General features: G+C 33.5%; 1 protein-coding gene across 1 annotated transcript in view; it reads right to left on the bottom strand.

Annotated features, from left to right (window-relative positions):
• IL13RA2 (interleukin 13 receptor subunit alpha 2) overlaps positions 1 to 14,491 on the bottom strand; it is a 14,991-nt gene extending 500 nt beyond the window's left edge. Inside the window, 8 exon segments of the mRNA XM_007450982.1 lie at positions 318 to 433; positions 3,806 to 3,950; positions 5,372 to 5,517; positions 6,461 to 6,645; positions 10,251 to 10,371; positions 10,896 to 11,049; positions 12,486 to 12,639; positions 14,400 to 14,491. Of these exon segments, the coding sequence (XP_007451044.1) occupies positions 318 to 433; positions 3,806 to 3,950; positions 5,372 to 5,517; positions 6,461 to 6,645; positions 10,251 to 10,371; positions 10,896 to 11,049; positions 12,486 to 12,639; positions 14,400 to 14,491 (1,113 nt within the window).
• Positions 14,492 to 14,801: the final 310 nt, after the last annotated feature.

The following is a 14,801-nucleotide window of genomic DNA, read 5'->3' as shown; positions in this document are numbered from 1 at the left end:
ACTCTTTCCTTTCCGCAATCCTGCTTTTCTCCTGTAATTCTCATATTTTTCCTTTATTTAGAGGTAAATAGTGCTTCATGTTCTAAAGCATTATTCTTATATTTCATTCAAAAGTAAATCCACCCCAAAACGTAGCTTTTTAGGGTTGATTTTTTAAATTACTGTACTTTCCCTGAAGACATTATCATAGTCTACACAACATCAATGAACACTCACAGTGTACAGGCAAAATTATATATGTAGGTCCATCAGTTCTAAATGCAAAATATTTTTTATCTACTATCTCAGACTAAACATTGTAATGTCATACAACTTACCGTTTTCAGCAAATTTTTTTGCTTATACAAAAGCAGGCAAGTTATTAACAAAACAAGTAGTGAGACAAAAGCCAATGGTATCAAGAAAAATATTAAGGTTTCCTTCCATGTGTCACCTAGGATTAAAATCACCAAAAAAGGGGGAAGGGTTAGATGTGTACAATTATTTTAAAAACTGAATTATTTTATAAGTAAACTAGTAAATGGTGAAGAACTGAGTCAAACTTGGCAACTTCTGCCATATTTGCCAGTACCTAGATACCATAGTGATGCTTTAGAACAGCATTCCTTTCATTTGTGCACTTTTTTGCTGTACTACTTTACTGAACTGTGACAGCTCTTTATTTTGCTTAGAAAAATAACTACCTAAAGCCCCATTCTTATTTTCTTATATGATTTTGTTTAAAATTTGACCTTGCGAATTTTTCATAATAACAAAACGATAAAATGTTAGCCAAGTGATTAGATAAACATGTCTTGTGTATGTATCTCTTAACTCTCAATAACTCAAATGTTTACATTATATCATACAATGATGTAGTGAGTGAAAGCAGGTCTTCAATAAAAGTCTCAGTGCAAATAATGGAGCTAGTCTTTAAAGGACATGTTTTTAAAGTTGCCTCACATTCTGGATCCTAAAGAGATGAGGTTTTTCTCTTCTTTTCTTTCTTTTCTTTTTTTAGGGATGAAGTTTTAATGGTTCGTCTGCATAGCAAGAAATGAGCAATCACTAGATAAACTTAAAAAGTACACAAAGCTTGTCCTTCTAAAACTAGTATCTCCCACATGTTTTGAAATACTATGGAACACTTTGAATCCTAGGCCTATATCTATACTCAAACCTACCTCCAACCCCACATTTTTCTTTGTCCTATTCCCTTGGGATCTTATTTTCTACTAGAAAATGACCAAATTCATAGGCTCAGTTCAGTTAAGAATTGCAAGGATATAATCCAGAGAAATGACTAATAACGTAAGTTTTTTGGCATGCAAAATTAACAGTGGGAAAACAGGCTTCTTTTGTGAAGTTTCAGTAGAGTTAATCTTATAGTCATTTCCAAAAACAATTATTGTGCTATTTTTCAATAACTTAAAACATCCAGAAAGAAATGTCCAAAAGAACTAAAGACCACATGCATCTCAGGAAAGTCGTTGTTCCTAATCTGAAATTTATTAAGATTCTGCCAAGAGATACCCATCAGGGCAAAAGAAATCTGTCATAAATAACATGGTTAAGTGTATATTTAAAAAATTTTAAAAACAAAAACAAAAAACAAAAAAAAAACATTGTAAATCAACTATTCTTCAATTTTAAAAAAAGATTGCATATAAAATACATAAAAGGATGTATATTTTGAGGATATGCCTAAAAACTCACCATATCTACTTTAAACCATGCACTGAATAAAAACAAGATATAATTCAGGGCATGACTTTCTCAATGTCAGTTCCACAGAGTCTCCAGGTTTCTTATATTAGTGACAAAAATGAAAAACAGAACAAGTAAGTATTCTTTCTGATTCCATATATCTTTAGTTAATTGCGTTCTTTCTCTCTTCCTATTTTTTCTCCATGCCCCTGATTATATGATATATTTGGCCTCTTTATTTATTGTCTATCTCTACTCAACTTGGGAATAAAATATAAATTCCATGAGGACAAGGATTTTTTTTTACTGCTATATCTCCAGTGCCTGAAAGAGTCTGACACACAGTAAGTGCTTAATAAATATTTCATGTATGAAAGAGAACAATGATACCACTATATTAATAGGGAGATTACAGTCAAACACAAATTCTATTATAATGGAACGACATAAAAGGAGATGAATGATTGATAGAAATGCCATTATGTTTGCATCTATATCTGTATATGTATTTATATACCTTTATGTGAAAGAGCAATGCTGAGTTAATCTCCTTCAATTTCAATCAACTATTAATATTTTCTATTGATAAAGCCAGTATACTGTGAAGTACAATAATATTTTGCCTCATTCTCAAGATATTTTAGTTTATATTGCTATTTTTTGTCTTCTATGAAAGTTTATTTTCTTTTTTTAATTTTTAATTTTATATTGGAGTCTAGTTGATTAACAATGTTGTATTAGTTTCAGGAGTACAGCAAAGTGATTCAGTTATACATATACATGTATCTATTCTTTTTCAAATTCTTTTCCCATTTAAGTTATTACAGAGTACTGAGCAGAGTTCCCTATGCTATACAGTAGGTCCTCGTTGGTTATCTATTTTAAATATAGCAGTGTGTTCACGTCAATCCCAAATATATTTAATTTAAACATGTCTTTTATCATGTCACTTTAAATCAGTGTTGGAAGTGAACAGAATGTTCATTTTACTAATGATGACATATTAATTAGAAAAATATTCATTAGGCACAGTACCAGACACTCAAAAACAAATGTATGCTACCTATCCTTGCTTTAAGATTTGTTCTCTTGAAAATTGAAAGCATTGGAAAATACTGATTAAAATAGGCTTCCCCGCAAAGAACTAGCATATTCTCTTTACTGACAGTCAGAAAAACAAGATGTTGATGACTGAACTATAACAAGACTCTTAAACTAGTTAAAACTGAACATTAGATTTTCCATAAATCTATGTTCGATTGTGGTGATTGCTAATTTATCTTCTCTGTTTATAGACTATATGCAAGAGTATTTTGACTTCCATAATTACAAAATACACTGAAAGAAAATTATTTTGCTAGCCAATAGTTAGCAAAATAGTTTAGTTACTGTTCTTTTTTAAAATATATTTTCTTCAATAACCATGTCAATATATTTTATGATTGTTCCTTCTTTCTAACATTGTATAAATGGAGTCCTTTAACTCTCAATAGGGAAAAGGCACAGACTATAAAAAATTTGAATAACGAGCACATAGTTTTTCAAAACCATATAAACAAGGCACACAATAATGTCAAGATTCTGATAAAACACATATATACTTGTAAGTAAAAATTCAGAGTAAATGTACGACTACAATTGGTACTAATACACGCAGATTTGGTTAACATCTAGTTAGTATATAAGAAGCTCGAGAATAGTGCCACCATACTTTGGAGCTAAGACTACCAGTGGAAAGTAATCCACTAGTAAAATCAAAGCAAAACAGGTAAGATTAGTTTGTCAAATGAAAGTAGGAAGAATCAAACAGAATCTATTAACTCTTGGAATGTGGAAAAGATACAGCTCAATTAATGTTATAGACATCTATAAAAATATGGAATATAGCCAATATTTTATAATAACTATAAATGGAGTATATATAACCTTTAAAAATTGTGAATCACTATATTGTACACCTATAACTTATACTTCAATAAAAAAAATAATGAAGAAGAGTTGACCCTATGACCTTCATAAGCAGTGTCACTGAACTGTAGTGACCTATGACATCCAGTAAGGCATCTTCTTCCTCAAACAGTGCTAGAAATACTCTAGTTACTGTTATTTTATCTTATACCTTTCCAGCATTGTTCATCACTCCACTCACTCCATATTCCATCATCTGAGCAATAAATATTTACTTTGCTCTGTACTAAAAAGCATAATTCGTGGCTTTCATTTGATGTTTTTGTGATGTATATTTCATTTTCAACTGTGGTAGTCTGAAAGCCAAGGAAAAAATGAGATATCATTATTTGATCTAACTGCAGCTAGCCACACCCCATTTGATTTGTCATTTTCTAAGTGGGTTTTGTTACATGAAAGAAATGCATCAAATGACTATAAAGGTATATACCAAAATCCTAACAGTGGTCATCTCTCTGTATGGTGTTTTATTTTTCATTGTTCTTCCTTATTTATATTTAAATTTTTTTCTATAGTGATAATGGATTACTAGTAGTAAAGGGCATGTGTGACAGGGCAAAATTCCTAGGTAGTTTTGGTGCTTATGACACCCATTTTGGATTAGTGTCAAATTTCCCAGATTCCATAAATTGGAAAATGCTATATATACTGAGTTAGCAAAAAAGAGTCATCATGTGAATGTTGTTTCTATGGAAACTGTAGAGTTCATATACACAAAGCTGCTTTTTCCCCTTACTCTTATTTTGGTTAATCATCATAAGACCAGTGTAACAGTGCTCAGGGCTTGGCATGAAACTACCCCTTCCAATATGAGAATACACGAGGCTGGATGATCTCAAAACAACCAAAAGAAAAAAATCACTGAAGTGATTACTTAAATTTTGCATCTCAAAGAGCTGAAGAGTGTTTCTCATCCAAAATAACAGCTTTTCTTTTGTTGTAACTTTTCTTGGGAGACAGCATAATGTAATGTAGGTTAAAGTGGACTGGGAATTAAGATCTGGATTCTAGTTCTAGCTGTGTAATTTGATTGTAAGTCAACTCACTTCCTTGGGACTTGTAAATGTATTCAACTCCCAGTTTTCTCATCTGTACGTGAAATGAATTGATTAGAACTAATGGCTCACCTACTTGTCTCCACCACTCCCTAAGTTGGAAACCAATGAATAAAATTAACATATAACACAGTGGGGCTAAAGGCATCATCACATTGCTGGCGCTGGGGGGTAATCAGTCTTGGAACCATGGCTTACTTCCCCAGTTAGCCTCTCTTCCCTGCTACAAGCAATTCTCTGGTAGCCCTGCCAGGCTCTATTCTGATTTTGACCTGATAGTTGCTCCTCAAGAAGTGGTTTTTATGTTTGTTTGTGCTTTTTGCTTTGTGTTCTTTTTACATGAGGCCTCTTCGCAATCCATCTTATGCATGTGCTTGACAACTTTAATTTTTTGACATGATATTGGAAACAAGTGACTAGATTATCTCTAAGGGCCTATGTAGCTTTAAAATTGGTATAATTGATTGATAATACTTTCAGACTGCAAGCATCTTTCTTTTGTCCACTAGATTATTTGATTATTTGGTTTTCTGGAAGTTAAACTAAGGTACATGTCATGTTCTATTCTTCACGTGGATAGCAACTGATTTTGGTTCTTATGTTTGCCATTTTATTTAAAAGGCTATGTTCATGATTTTCTCAAATAAATGCAATATCCATACCACCCAGGCAGTATCATCTTCTGTGAATTCAATTTCATAAATGAAACACTTTGCTGGAATAGGTCCTTTGGGAATGCTCCACTTCAGGTTAATTTCCTCTGAATTCTTCACAGTAAGACTAAGGTAGTCTGGTGGCAAAGGTTTAACTGAAAAGCAGAAGGAAATAATTTCAACATGGAGGTTATTAAAGTTTAGCAGTGGCCCTTATCAAAAGCTAGGGACACCTACTAACAGAAGCCTCCAGGATAAATTAGGTGGCTCAAGACTATTCACTATAATGTGAATTAAAATCAAAGCTGCTTGCCAACCAAGATTAGTTTATTAATAAACCTGGTTATTTGGGGAACTCATTTTTTGATAAGTCACATATTGACAAATATTTAAGTCCAAGAGAAAAGTTAGATGATCCAAATCATTACAGTCATTTTTCCATTTTATAGCATTAGAAACAACTACCACAACAAATTACTACTACTATTTTTATTAATAGCTAATTCTTATTTAGAGCTTATGATGTGTCAGGCAGTGAACCAGGAATGTTACATCATAAACTTATTCATGTCTCACAATAAATCTATGAGGTGGTCCTCTATTATCCTCATTTTACTGATAAGGAAACTGAAACATGTTAAAAGTAACTCGCCCAAAGTCATACAGCTAGAAAGTGGTAGATTCAAGATTCAGACCCAGGTATGGCTGACCCTAGAACCTGTCATTCTCATAACTGTTAGGACTGAGGACACAAACTCAGAAAATATCCACCCATTTGCCTATTGAGGCCTGGGAATAAGTGATTCCATAATTACTCCATCACCAACACTGGACAAAAATACTTTATAGCAGACAGACTCAAGCTGGGAAACAAATTGTGAGTTCTAAATGAAAATGATACTTTATACTCATTCAATTCCTTATCTTCCATACTTTCATATTTAATCAGTGCTTCCTCATACTCTGTTGGCCCCCAGTTTTCTGGCTTTGCATTTCTGTAGGTATCTCCTTTATCTCCATCTCTATCTCTTCTCTTCCACATGGTCGATTGTAAATGGCCTAAACTGGAAACATTCTGAAGTTGTTTGTTTACCTCACCTATATTTTGAAGCTGAAAAATGAAATAGCTGGGTCTGATAACTTGGGATTCTCATGATCCATTAACATAGATGTAGAAATCTTTAGAGTCTGATGACTCCAAGTAGGGAAACAAGCATCCAATATTCTTTCCGTTAGCCTTGATGTAATCAGCACACTGTAACACATGGTCCAAGCCCTCATACCTGTAAAAAGAAGTGTGGTAAGGACTGTGTTTACCAATATCTTCTAGTAGCATGGTATTCAATTTTCAATTATTTTAAGATACTAGGTAAATAAAAAATCATTTAATAACATACAATATTCACTGAGCACAAACTATGTACCAGATCCTATGATAAGTGCTAGGGCTACAGTAGTAAGGGAAGTAGAGATAGGCCATGATTTTACAGAGCTTACAATCTGGTGGGAGTCTTTACAAAATCTCAGATATAAGGCAAGAATTCTTACTCATATACTTAGGTTATGTTGACTCACGAACAGGATTTGAGAATCAAAGAATAAGATTCCTATTAAGAAAATACGGGGTTTATATTGATAATCCTAAATGATACTGCTTTTTTTCTATTGTACTGGAGAACTTATTAGAAGAAAACAGATTTTTTAATAAGAAAACAGATTTAAAAGCAGACTTACAAGATGGCCAAAAAGCACATGCAAAGATGCTCAACATCGCTAATTATTAGAGAAATGCAAATCAAAACTACAATGAGGTATCACCTCACACTACTGAGAATGGCCATCATCAAAATGTCTACAAACAATAAATGCTGGAGAGGGTGTGGAGTAAAGGGAACCCTCCCACACTGTTGGTAGGAATGTAAATTGGTACAACCACTATGGAAAACAGTATGGAGGTTCTTTAAAAAACTAAAAATAGAACTACCATATGATCCAGCAATCCCACTCCAGGCATATAGCTGGAGAAAACTAATTCAAAAAGATATGTGCACCCCAATGTTCACAGCAGCACTATTTACAGTAGCCAAGACATGGAAGCAACCTAAATGTCCATCAACAGAGGAATGGATAAAGAAGATGTGGTACATATATACAATGGAATATTACTCAGCCATAAAAAAAAGAATGAAATAATGCCATTTGCAGCAACATGGATGGACCTGGAGATTACCATACTAAGTGAAGTAAGTCAGAAAGAGAAAGACAAATGTCATATGATATCACTTATATGTGGAAGCTAAAACAATGATACAAATGAACTTATTTACAAAACAGAAACAGACTCACAGACTTAAAAAACAAACTTATGGTTACCAAAGGGGGAAGGGATAAATTAGGAGTTTGGGATTAATATATGCACACTACTATATATAAAATAGAAAATCAACAATTACCTACTATATAGCACAGGGAACTCTACTCAATATTCTGTAATAACCTATATGGAAAAAGAATCTGAAAAGGAATGGATATATGTATATGTATAACTGAATCACTTTGCTGTACACTTGAAACTAGCACAACATTGTAAATCAACTATACTCCAATATAAAACAAAAATTAAATATAAAAGATGTATAAAATTTTAAAAATTTAAGAGAAAATTTTTTGATAAAAAATAAAAGCAGACTTACAAAATATCATTATGTTTAATAAAATGAATTAAAATCCTCTGAGGATATAATACACATCAAGAGATAAACCTCAGAAAAGCCAACAGGGGCTCAAAAAGAAAAAGAGGAGTTGTTTGGCAAGTAAATATCTAATTTCCCATTCTCCTAGACAAGAAATGTTGCCATATCATTGAAAGTTAACCTCTTTTCAGTAACAAAGCTAATGGGAATTAGGGGAGAATTTCCCTACTGATTTCCAAAGGAATAAATGCCTGGTTTATTTTCCTAAAGAATAACTTGTAATACAAAATTGACATTATCTGTAAAAGCAGCCAAAATCCCGTTTGCAATGAGGCTAATCTAGCAGCTGATAAGGTGCTGGTACAAATATCAGGACTCTACTGAATTCACTTTATGCCAAATATTTATTTTAGGCCAAGTCTTCAAAATTGTAGTCTCTGGTTTAGTTCACCTGGTTAGAGTTTGGGATATTTGCCTTCTAGGCTTGACTTTACATAATTTACTTTATGCCAGTGGAAAGCCTCACGGTACCCTTATTTTCCAGTCTCTAAAATGTCAATATTTATTCCTCACTACTTTACTAAGGTGAGAATAAAGTTATATTAAACATGAGCTACAATGAACAAGAGGGCAGGGACTTTGCCTTATTCATACTTCCTTTTATCCAGAACAATGCCTGGCATTTAATAATTGCTTAATATTTATTGAATTAATGAACAAATAAATTAGACCTTAGAAATTGACCCACCCAATTCCAGATGAGGAAACTGAGACCCCAAAACAAGAAATTGTTTGCCCAAGACCACTAAGTTAAGTGATGCCATAATATGGATTAGAACCCAGTACTCAGGAGATTGTTAATAGCTTATACCTTATTGCTTATACATTGTAATTTTCTAAAGAAAAACACCATGATAATTTGTGCCTGAGACTCACAAAGAGTAATGCTTTGTCCTCTCTTGTTTTTTCTGTTATTTAAAAATGCATAAGTTCTGATATTTGTCTATCAACTTACTGATGTTATTATCGTTTGGTTCATTCATTTAATGAATATTTAGCAATAATCTACTATGGGCATAGCACAGCAGAGACAGTCAAGAGAAGTATCAGAAATAGTCTGTGCCCACCAATCTCTTAAAAATTTAAGAGAGGAAGGAGACAAAAATTTAAAGGTCATCTGGACAATAAGTAGTTAAGAACTATAATAAGTAATAGTTCAGAGAAAAACTGAACAGAAGCTAATGTGAGCAGTAAAGGGTTAATGAAATTGAATACCAGATGGGTCTTGAAGGATGGATAAGGGTTAGTGAAAGAGAGAGTCAGATGGTATTCTAGGTACCAATGCACACAAAGGCATAAAAGATCAATCATAACATGGATAGAAAAATATGTAGAGATGGGTCTAAATGGAGCAGAACATTCACATTGGTGGTAGTAGAAGGTAATGTTGGAAAGGCAATGATGCAGTGAGGCAGAGACTTGAATGGCCTAGACTTTATTCTGGAGGCAATGAGTAGCCACGGCAGGTTTTTGAGCAAAAGAATGGCATATGAAAATAGAAAAATAGGAAGATAAATCTGGCTACAGTGTGCTGAATGAATAGGAAGGGGAGCGGCTAGAAGCAGAGAGAACATCATTTGGGAGGCTATGGCAATCATCCAGGTGCGGAATGAGGTAAGCCTGACAAAGAGTTCTTACAGTAGAAATGGGAAGTAAAGAACAGATGTGAGACCTTGCAAAGGAGTGTCATTGTTGATTATGGTGATTCATGTTACCATGAAACAATTAAGGAATGAAGGAGATAGAAGATTCAAGATGGTTGTAAGTTTAAAAGCCTTAGTGACAGTTAACAAACGTAGGGAAGTCAGAAAAAGGATCAAAAGGCAAGAATATGAAATATGCCAAAACTTTTTAGGTTATAACTCCATCTATCTAAAAGATACAAAATATTTAATCCAGTACAGAAACAATGACTGCATTCCTTATTATTGCCCATACAGTGCCTTCTAGTAGCTACAGCCTAAACCTACTTACTCCCATTGAAAATCCCAAATAATTGTAAATAAACTTCATCATAAATATAACTCTGAAAAGATATAATGAATTTAATTTAATGAAAATACAGTTACTCATACTGTGAATTAATTTTGATAGCTATCTTCCTAATATGGAATTCTTATTATAAAAATACTTACCAATAAAACAAGTTGTAATTGGTATCAAAATGGACACACATGCCAGGTTTCCAAGAGCAAAGTAAATATTGCCAGTTGTAATATATACAATCCATATCCTGAATTTTAGTTTCCAGATTTCCTAAGAAATGAAAAAACTGTGAATGCTTGAAAGACATGATGATGAATCATATGGGAAATAACTATGCAATTTTATTTCACTTCCTTTGACCTCTCCACTTGATTTAGCAATCAACATAATCAGGAATATTCCAAAAGGAAGTTGTTGCAAATCACTTCACTGTAAGTGGAACATGCAAAATCAAAAACTTCTGAGGGCTTATTTACTGGTACTAGCGTAAGCATATGCAAAAGTACTAAATTAATAATTCTAGGATGCTCTGAGCAGTTGCATAATCACATGCATATTTACTAATATGAGCCCCAAACTGGGAACTATATTAACCTAATAAGATGTAGGTTTTGCCACATGCTTTTGCTGATTTAAAGAATTCAAAAAGGCCAGTCACCCACTCCTAAGAAGGATTCTCTTTTGTGCCACATTCTCAATTGTACATGTAATCTGATGTATAAAGATTAAGGGACTTACTTCCCATATAGATTGTTCTGAAAGTATTAAATATGAAAAGAGAGCTTTGTTTTAACCTTGTGGTGATATCCAATAAGTAGCTTCTGACCATGAACTTTGAACTTCTGATCCGTTTGTGCATTGCCCCAGCAGAAGTGTGCGTATCTTTGCTTCAACACCTTTGTTAAGATCAAACCCATCTTTGTAATGTAGGTTCTTAGTAATGATGGTCTGTTTGATAAAAAGATGAGACAAAGTTAAGCTTAAAACAATAATGGTATCATGAGCCACATTAATAAGGCTAAAAAGTCATTAACACCCTGGAGAGTTCCCAATATCTAAGAAATTCCTGATGATTATCTGAAAAACTGTCCCAGATATATTTCTGGCAGAGTTCACTTCTGCATATTATATCATTTGATGAGATCATTTGAATCTTAGCATCTCATTAAAAAAAATTCTGGAAGACAAGAAAGGCTCTATGGGAGGAACTTTTGAGCTATAACCGTCAAGCTGAAATTGAGAGAGAATTTTCATGTACCATATGCCTATTACATGACAATTTATCACGTTTCAAATATCACATGAACTCTTCAGGAATCATATAAAATCTTGGAGGTAACTGAAGAAAGCCAGACAAAGTGTGACCTCCTGAAGGACTAAAATCATGTATCACTTATCCTTCTATTACCGATACCTAGCTAGTGGAGTGCTTGGAGAAAAAAGTTGCACAATGAATGTTTGATTTGAATTGTCCCTTGAAACTACCTAGCTGAATTAGGGAGGTAACAGAATGCCTTGTACAACCAAAATCCTTGAATAAACATGCTTGTTGACTATGTAACTATCAGTAAACCTTCACTGAGCACTTAATACAATATATGCACAGAACCATGCTGTGTTCTGTAGGGAGAGTACAAAGATAAATAAAGCTTGATTCCTACAGAGCAAAAGCTCACATAGCCCAGTAGCATATATAAGACCCATATACAGGTATATAAGTAACTTTGAAATATGGTAAAATGTGTAAGTACTCTTCAAAGTCCATATTCCATGGGACCAAGTTTTCTTTTTTCCTGTATTTCCAATGGTAGACTTAATACCGGGTGGGGTGAAAACAGATGTTGCAGGATGCACAGGAGATAGCAGCAGGCATGCAGCTTATTTTTTTTTTTCTTAAGAACTTTTATTCCATGATACAATACTTTAATGAGTCATAAATCAATCAAAAGCTGATTTAATGCAATGGACATTGTAATTACTATTTCAGAAATAACTGAAATGTCCACTCTTTTCCAATGCAAATAAAAGAATTGCCATTTTATGCCTAGATAATTCAGGAGGAAAATGTGGTGAAACTGTGAAGAATGTTCTTTTTTTTTTTTTATTGGCGTATAGTTGCTTTACACTGCTGTGTCAGTTTCTGCTGTACAGCAAAGTGATTCAGCTGTATACGTATACCCCCTCTTTTCTGGATTTCCTTCCCATTTAGGTCACCACAGAGCAGCGAGTTAGAGTTCCCTGTGCTATACAGTAAGTTCTCATTAGCATGTAGCTTATATCTTGATAATAGCTATTGAGATACAGGAATAAAAGTAGACACTGACATCAGGAATCACAAGAAAGCTAATAATCATTCCAATATCTTAAGTGCATGCTTTACTTACCTTCCAGCTTGCACTACCAATGTTTCGATACTTTAATTCATATTCTACTGTGCATTCCTTAAAGTTATCCAGAGACAGTGGAGGTTGCCACTGCAAATAGAGATAGCCTAAATATCCAGGATCCACTATTTCAAAATCCTGAGGAGGATTAACTGAAAAAAATCAATAAATATTTTAATTTTTATCCTGTATCTTATGACAAAGATTGCTAAATCTAGATTACTTCCATATGTCCATCAACTGATGAATGGATAAACTGTGATATATCCATACAGTGGAATATTATCCAGCCATAAGAAAGAATGAAATACTGATACATGCTACAACATGAATGAACCTTGAAAACATTAAGCTAAGTGAAAGAAGCCAGCCACAAAAGATCACATATTGTATGACTCCATTTATGTGAAATATCATAATAGGCAAATCCATAGGGACAGAAAATCGATTAGTGGTTGCCAGGGGCTGGAGGGAGGGGAGAATGAGATGTGACTACTGAATGGATTTGGGGTTTCTTTTGGTGGTAATGTAACTATTCTGGAATTTGATAGTTGTGGCTGTTACACAACTTTGTGAATATACTAAAAACCACTGCCCAGTATACTTTAAAAGGGTAAGTTTTATATCCTTTAAATTGTATCTCAATAAAGCTGTTTTTAAAAATCTAGGTTACTGCTACATAGTTGTTCCTTCTTTAAGGAATTGCATATGTAAAATGTGACTTAGCCAAGCTAGGTAATAAGTTTTCATGGAAATAAGAAATTCAACATGGAGTTATCTCTGTGGTCATATAGACCAGAATTTAGTCTAGGATGGGAACACTTTATTACCTAAATCTCTCTCATAGCAAGAATCAGTCAGTATTAATCCTGTGTTTACCATATGTAAATAACATCATGGCCCACACGAAAAAAGGGATAGAAAATATAAAATATGACTACTATGGCTAAGCGCCTTAAGAATTAGGAGAACAAGCAGATCTTGTTGGTCCATTCAGGATAGCTGAATCCTCTAGTCAACTGAAGTTCAAAGTTATTTGTAGAACATGGCAAACCAGAGCCACTCTTTGGAAGGGCTCAAGAAAAAGTGGCAGGCAGCTGAGTAGAGTGACAGGAAACAGCCTGTTTTATTTTGAGGGGGTGGGGGCAGTGGGAGGCAATGGCTCCCTCATCTGGTGATTTAAAAAGCAATAAAAACAAACAAATTATTCTATAAATTTACTAAACCTACTAGCAAATAGAGTACTGTTGCCTTTCTGCTAATAATTTCCTCTCATTTCTGCCCTGTTGTTCATTTTAATACTTCACTTCGTATTACTTGTTGAGGTGAGGAAAAGAATCAACAGAAAGAAACGGTGGCACAAATAATGATTTGAAATGGGACCTGCATGAACCAATAAAGAAGGTTTCTATTGAGGATGAAATGACAATACTATTGTTTCAACTTTTATGATTAGAAATCTTTGTTAAATGCATTGTTCTAATTACTTTCTGCAATGAAAAGTTCATTAGACATGATTTAATAATTCTGTAATTATTTTAAAATTTTATTTTAAATCTCTGTATTTTTAAACTTTATCTAATTGTCTTAAAGGTTAAGGATAGTAATAAAGGAAAGTTTTCAGTTAGTTGGGTACCAGGCAATGAGGTTTCGGATAATTAACTTCTTTGTTAGAAAAGACTACACAGAAAGGTATGGAAAGTGTCTTTTAGTTTGGTTTTTATCCCACAAAATGTTTATTATCATCAGTTACCTTATACATGAGGCTGACTAGTAAGAACATATCTTTTGTGTATGGACTCCCTGAAATATTTCCAGTAACAAGCCATTTACTTGTTATGTACTTTTCATAGGGTAGGTTGAAAAGGCAGTTAATATCCCTAATTTTAAAACTACTCCATTCTTGATTTATCTTTTATCTCAGCATTTGAAGACAAAGTAGAGCCAAATGCTGTGCAAAGAAGAAGGGTATACAGGCATCTGATATCCAAATGAATGAAAGCCATTTCTCCAAGATTTAATACCTTCAAATTTCTACTCTAAGAAGGAAAAATATAGCAGTTTAACTTTATCATACCTCAAAAAGGACTAAATGTGACTAAAAATACATTTGGGAACTCTCTGTGTGCTTTCTATCAAGACTTGTGAAAACTGTGCCCCTTTGAACCATTTAAACAGAAAAAAAATCAAGTTTGGAACCAAAATAATTGGAAAGGAGGATTTTAGTCTCATTCTTCTTATGAGAGCCAAAAAAAAAGCAAAACAAACAAACATATCCCTTCAACCCCCACCCCCGCCACACACACACACACAAAC

The sequence above is a fragment of the Lipotes vexillifer genome, unplaced genomic scaffold (genome assembly GCF_000442215.2).
Source record: "Lipotes vexillifer unplaced genomic scaffold, Lipotes_vexillifer_v1.1 scaffold1042, whole genome shotgun sequence".
NCBI lineage: Eukaryota > Metazoa > Chordata > Mammalia > Artiodactyla > Lipotidae > Lipotes > Lipotes vexillifer.
The sequence above is the reverse complement of the archived record's forward strand: the minus strand, read 5'-3'. Positions and strand labels throughout refer to the sequence as shown.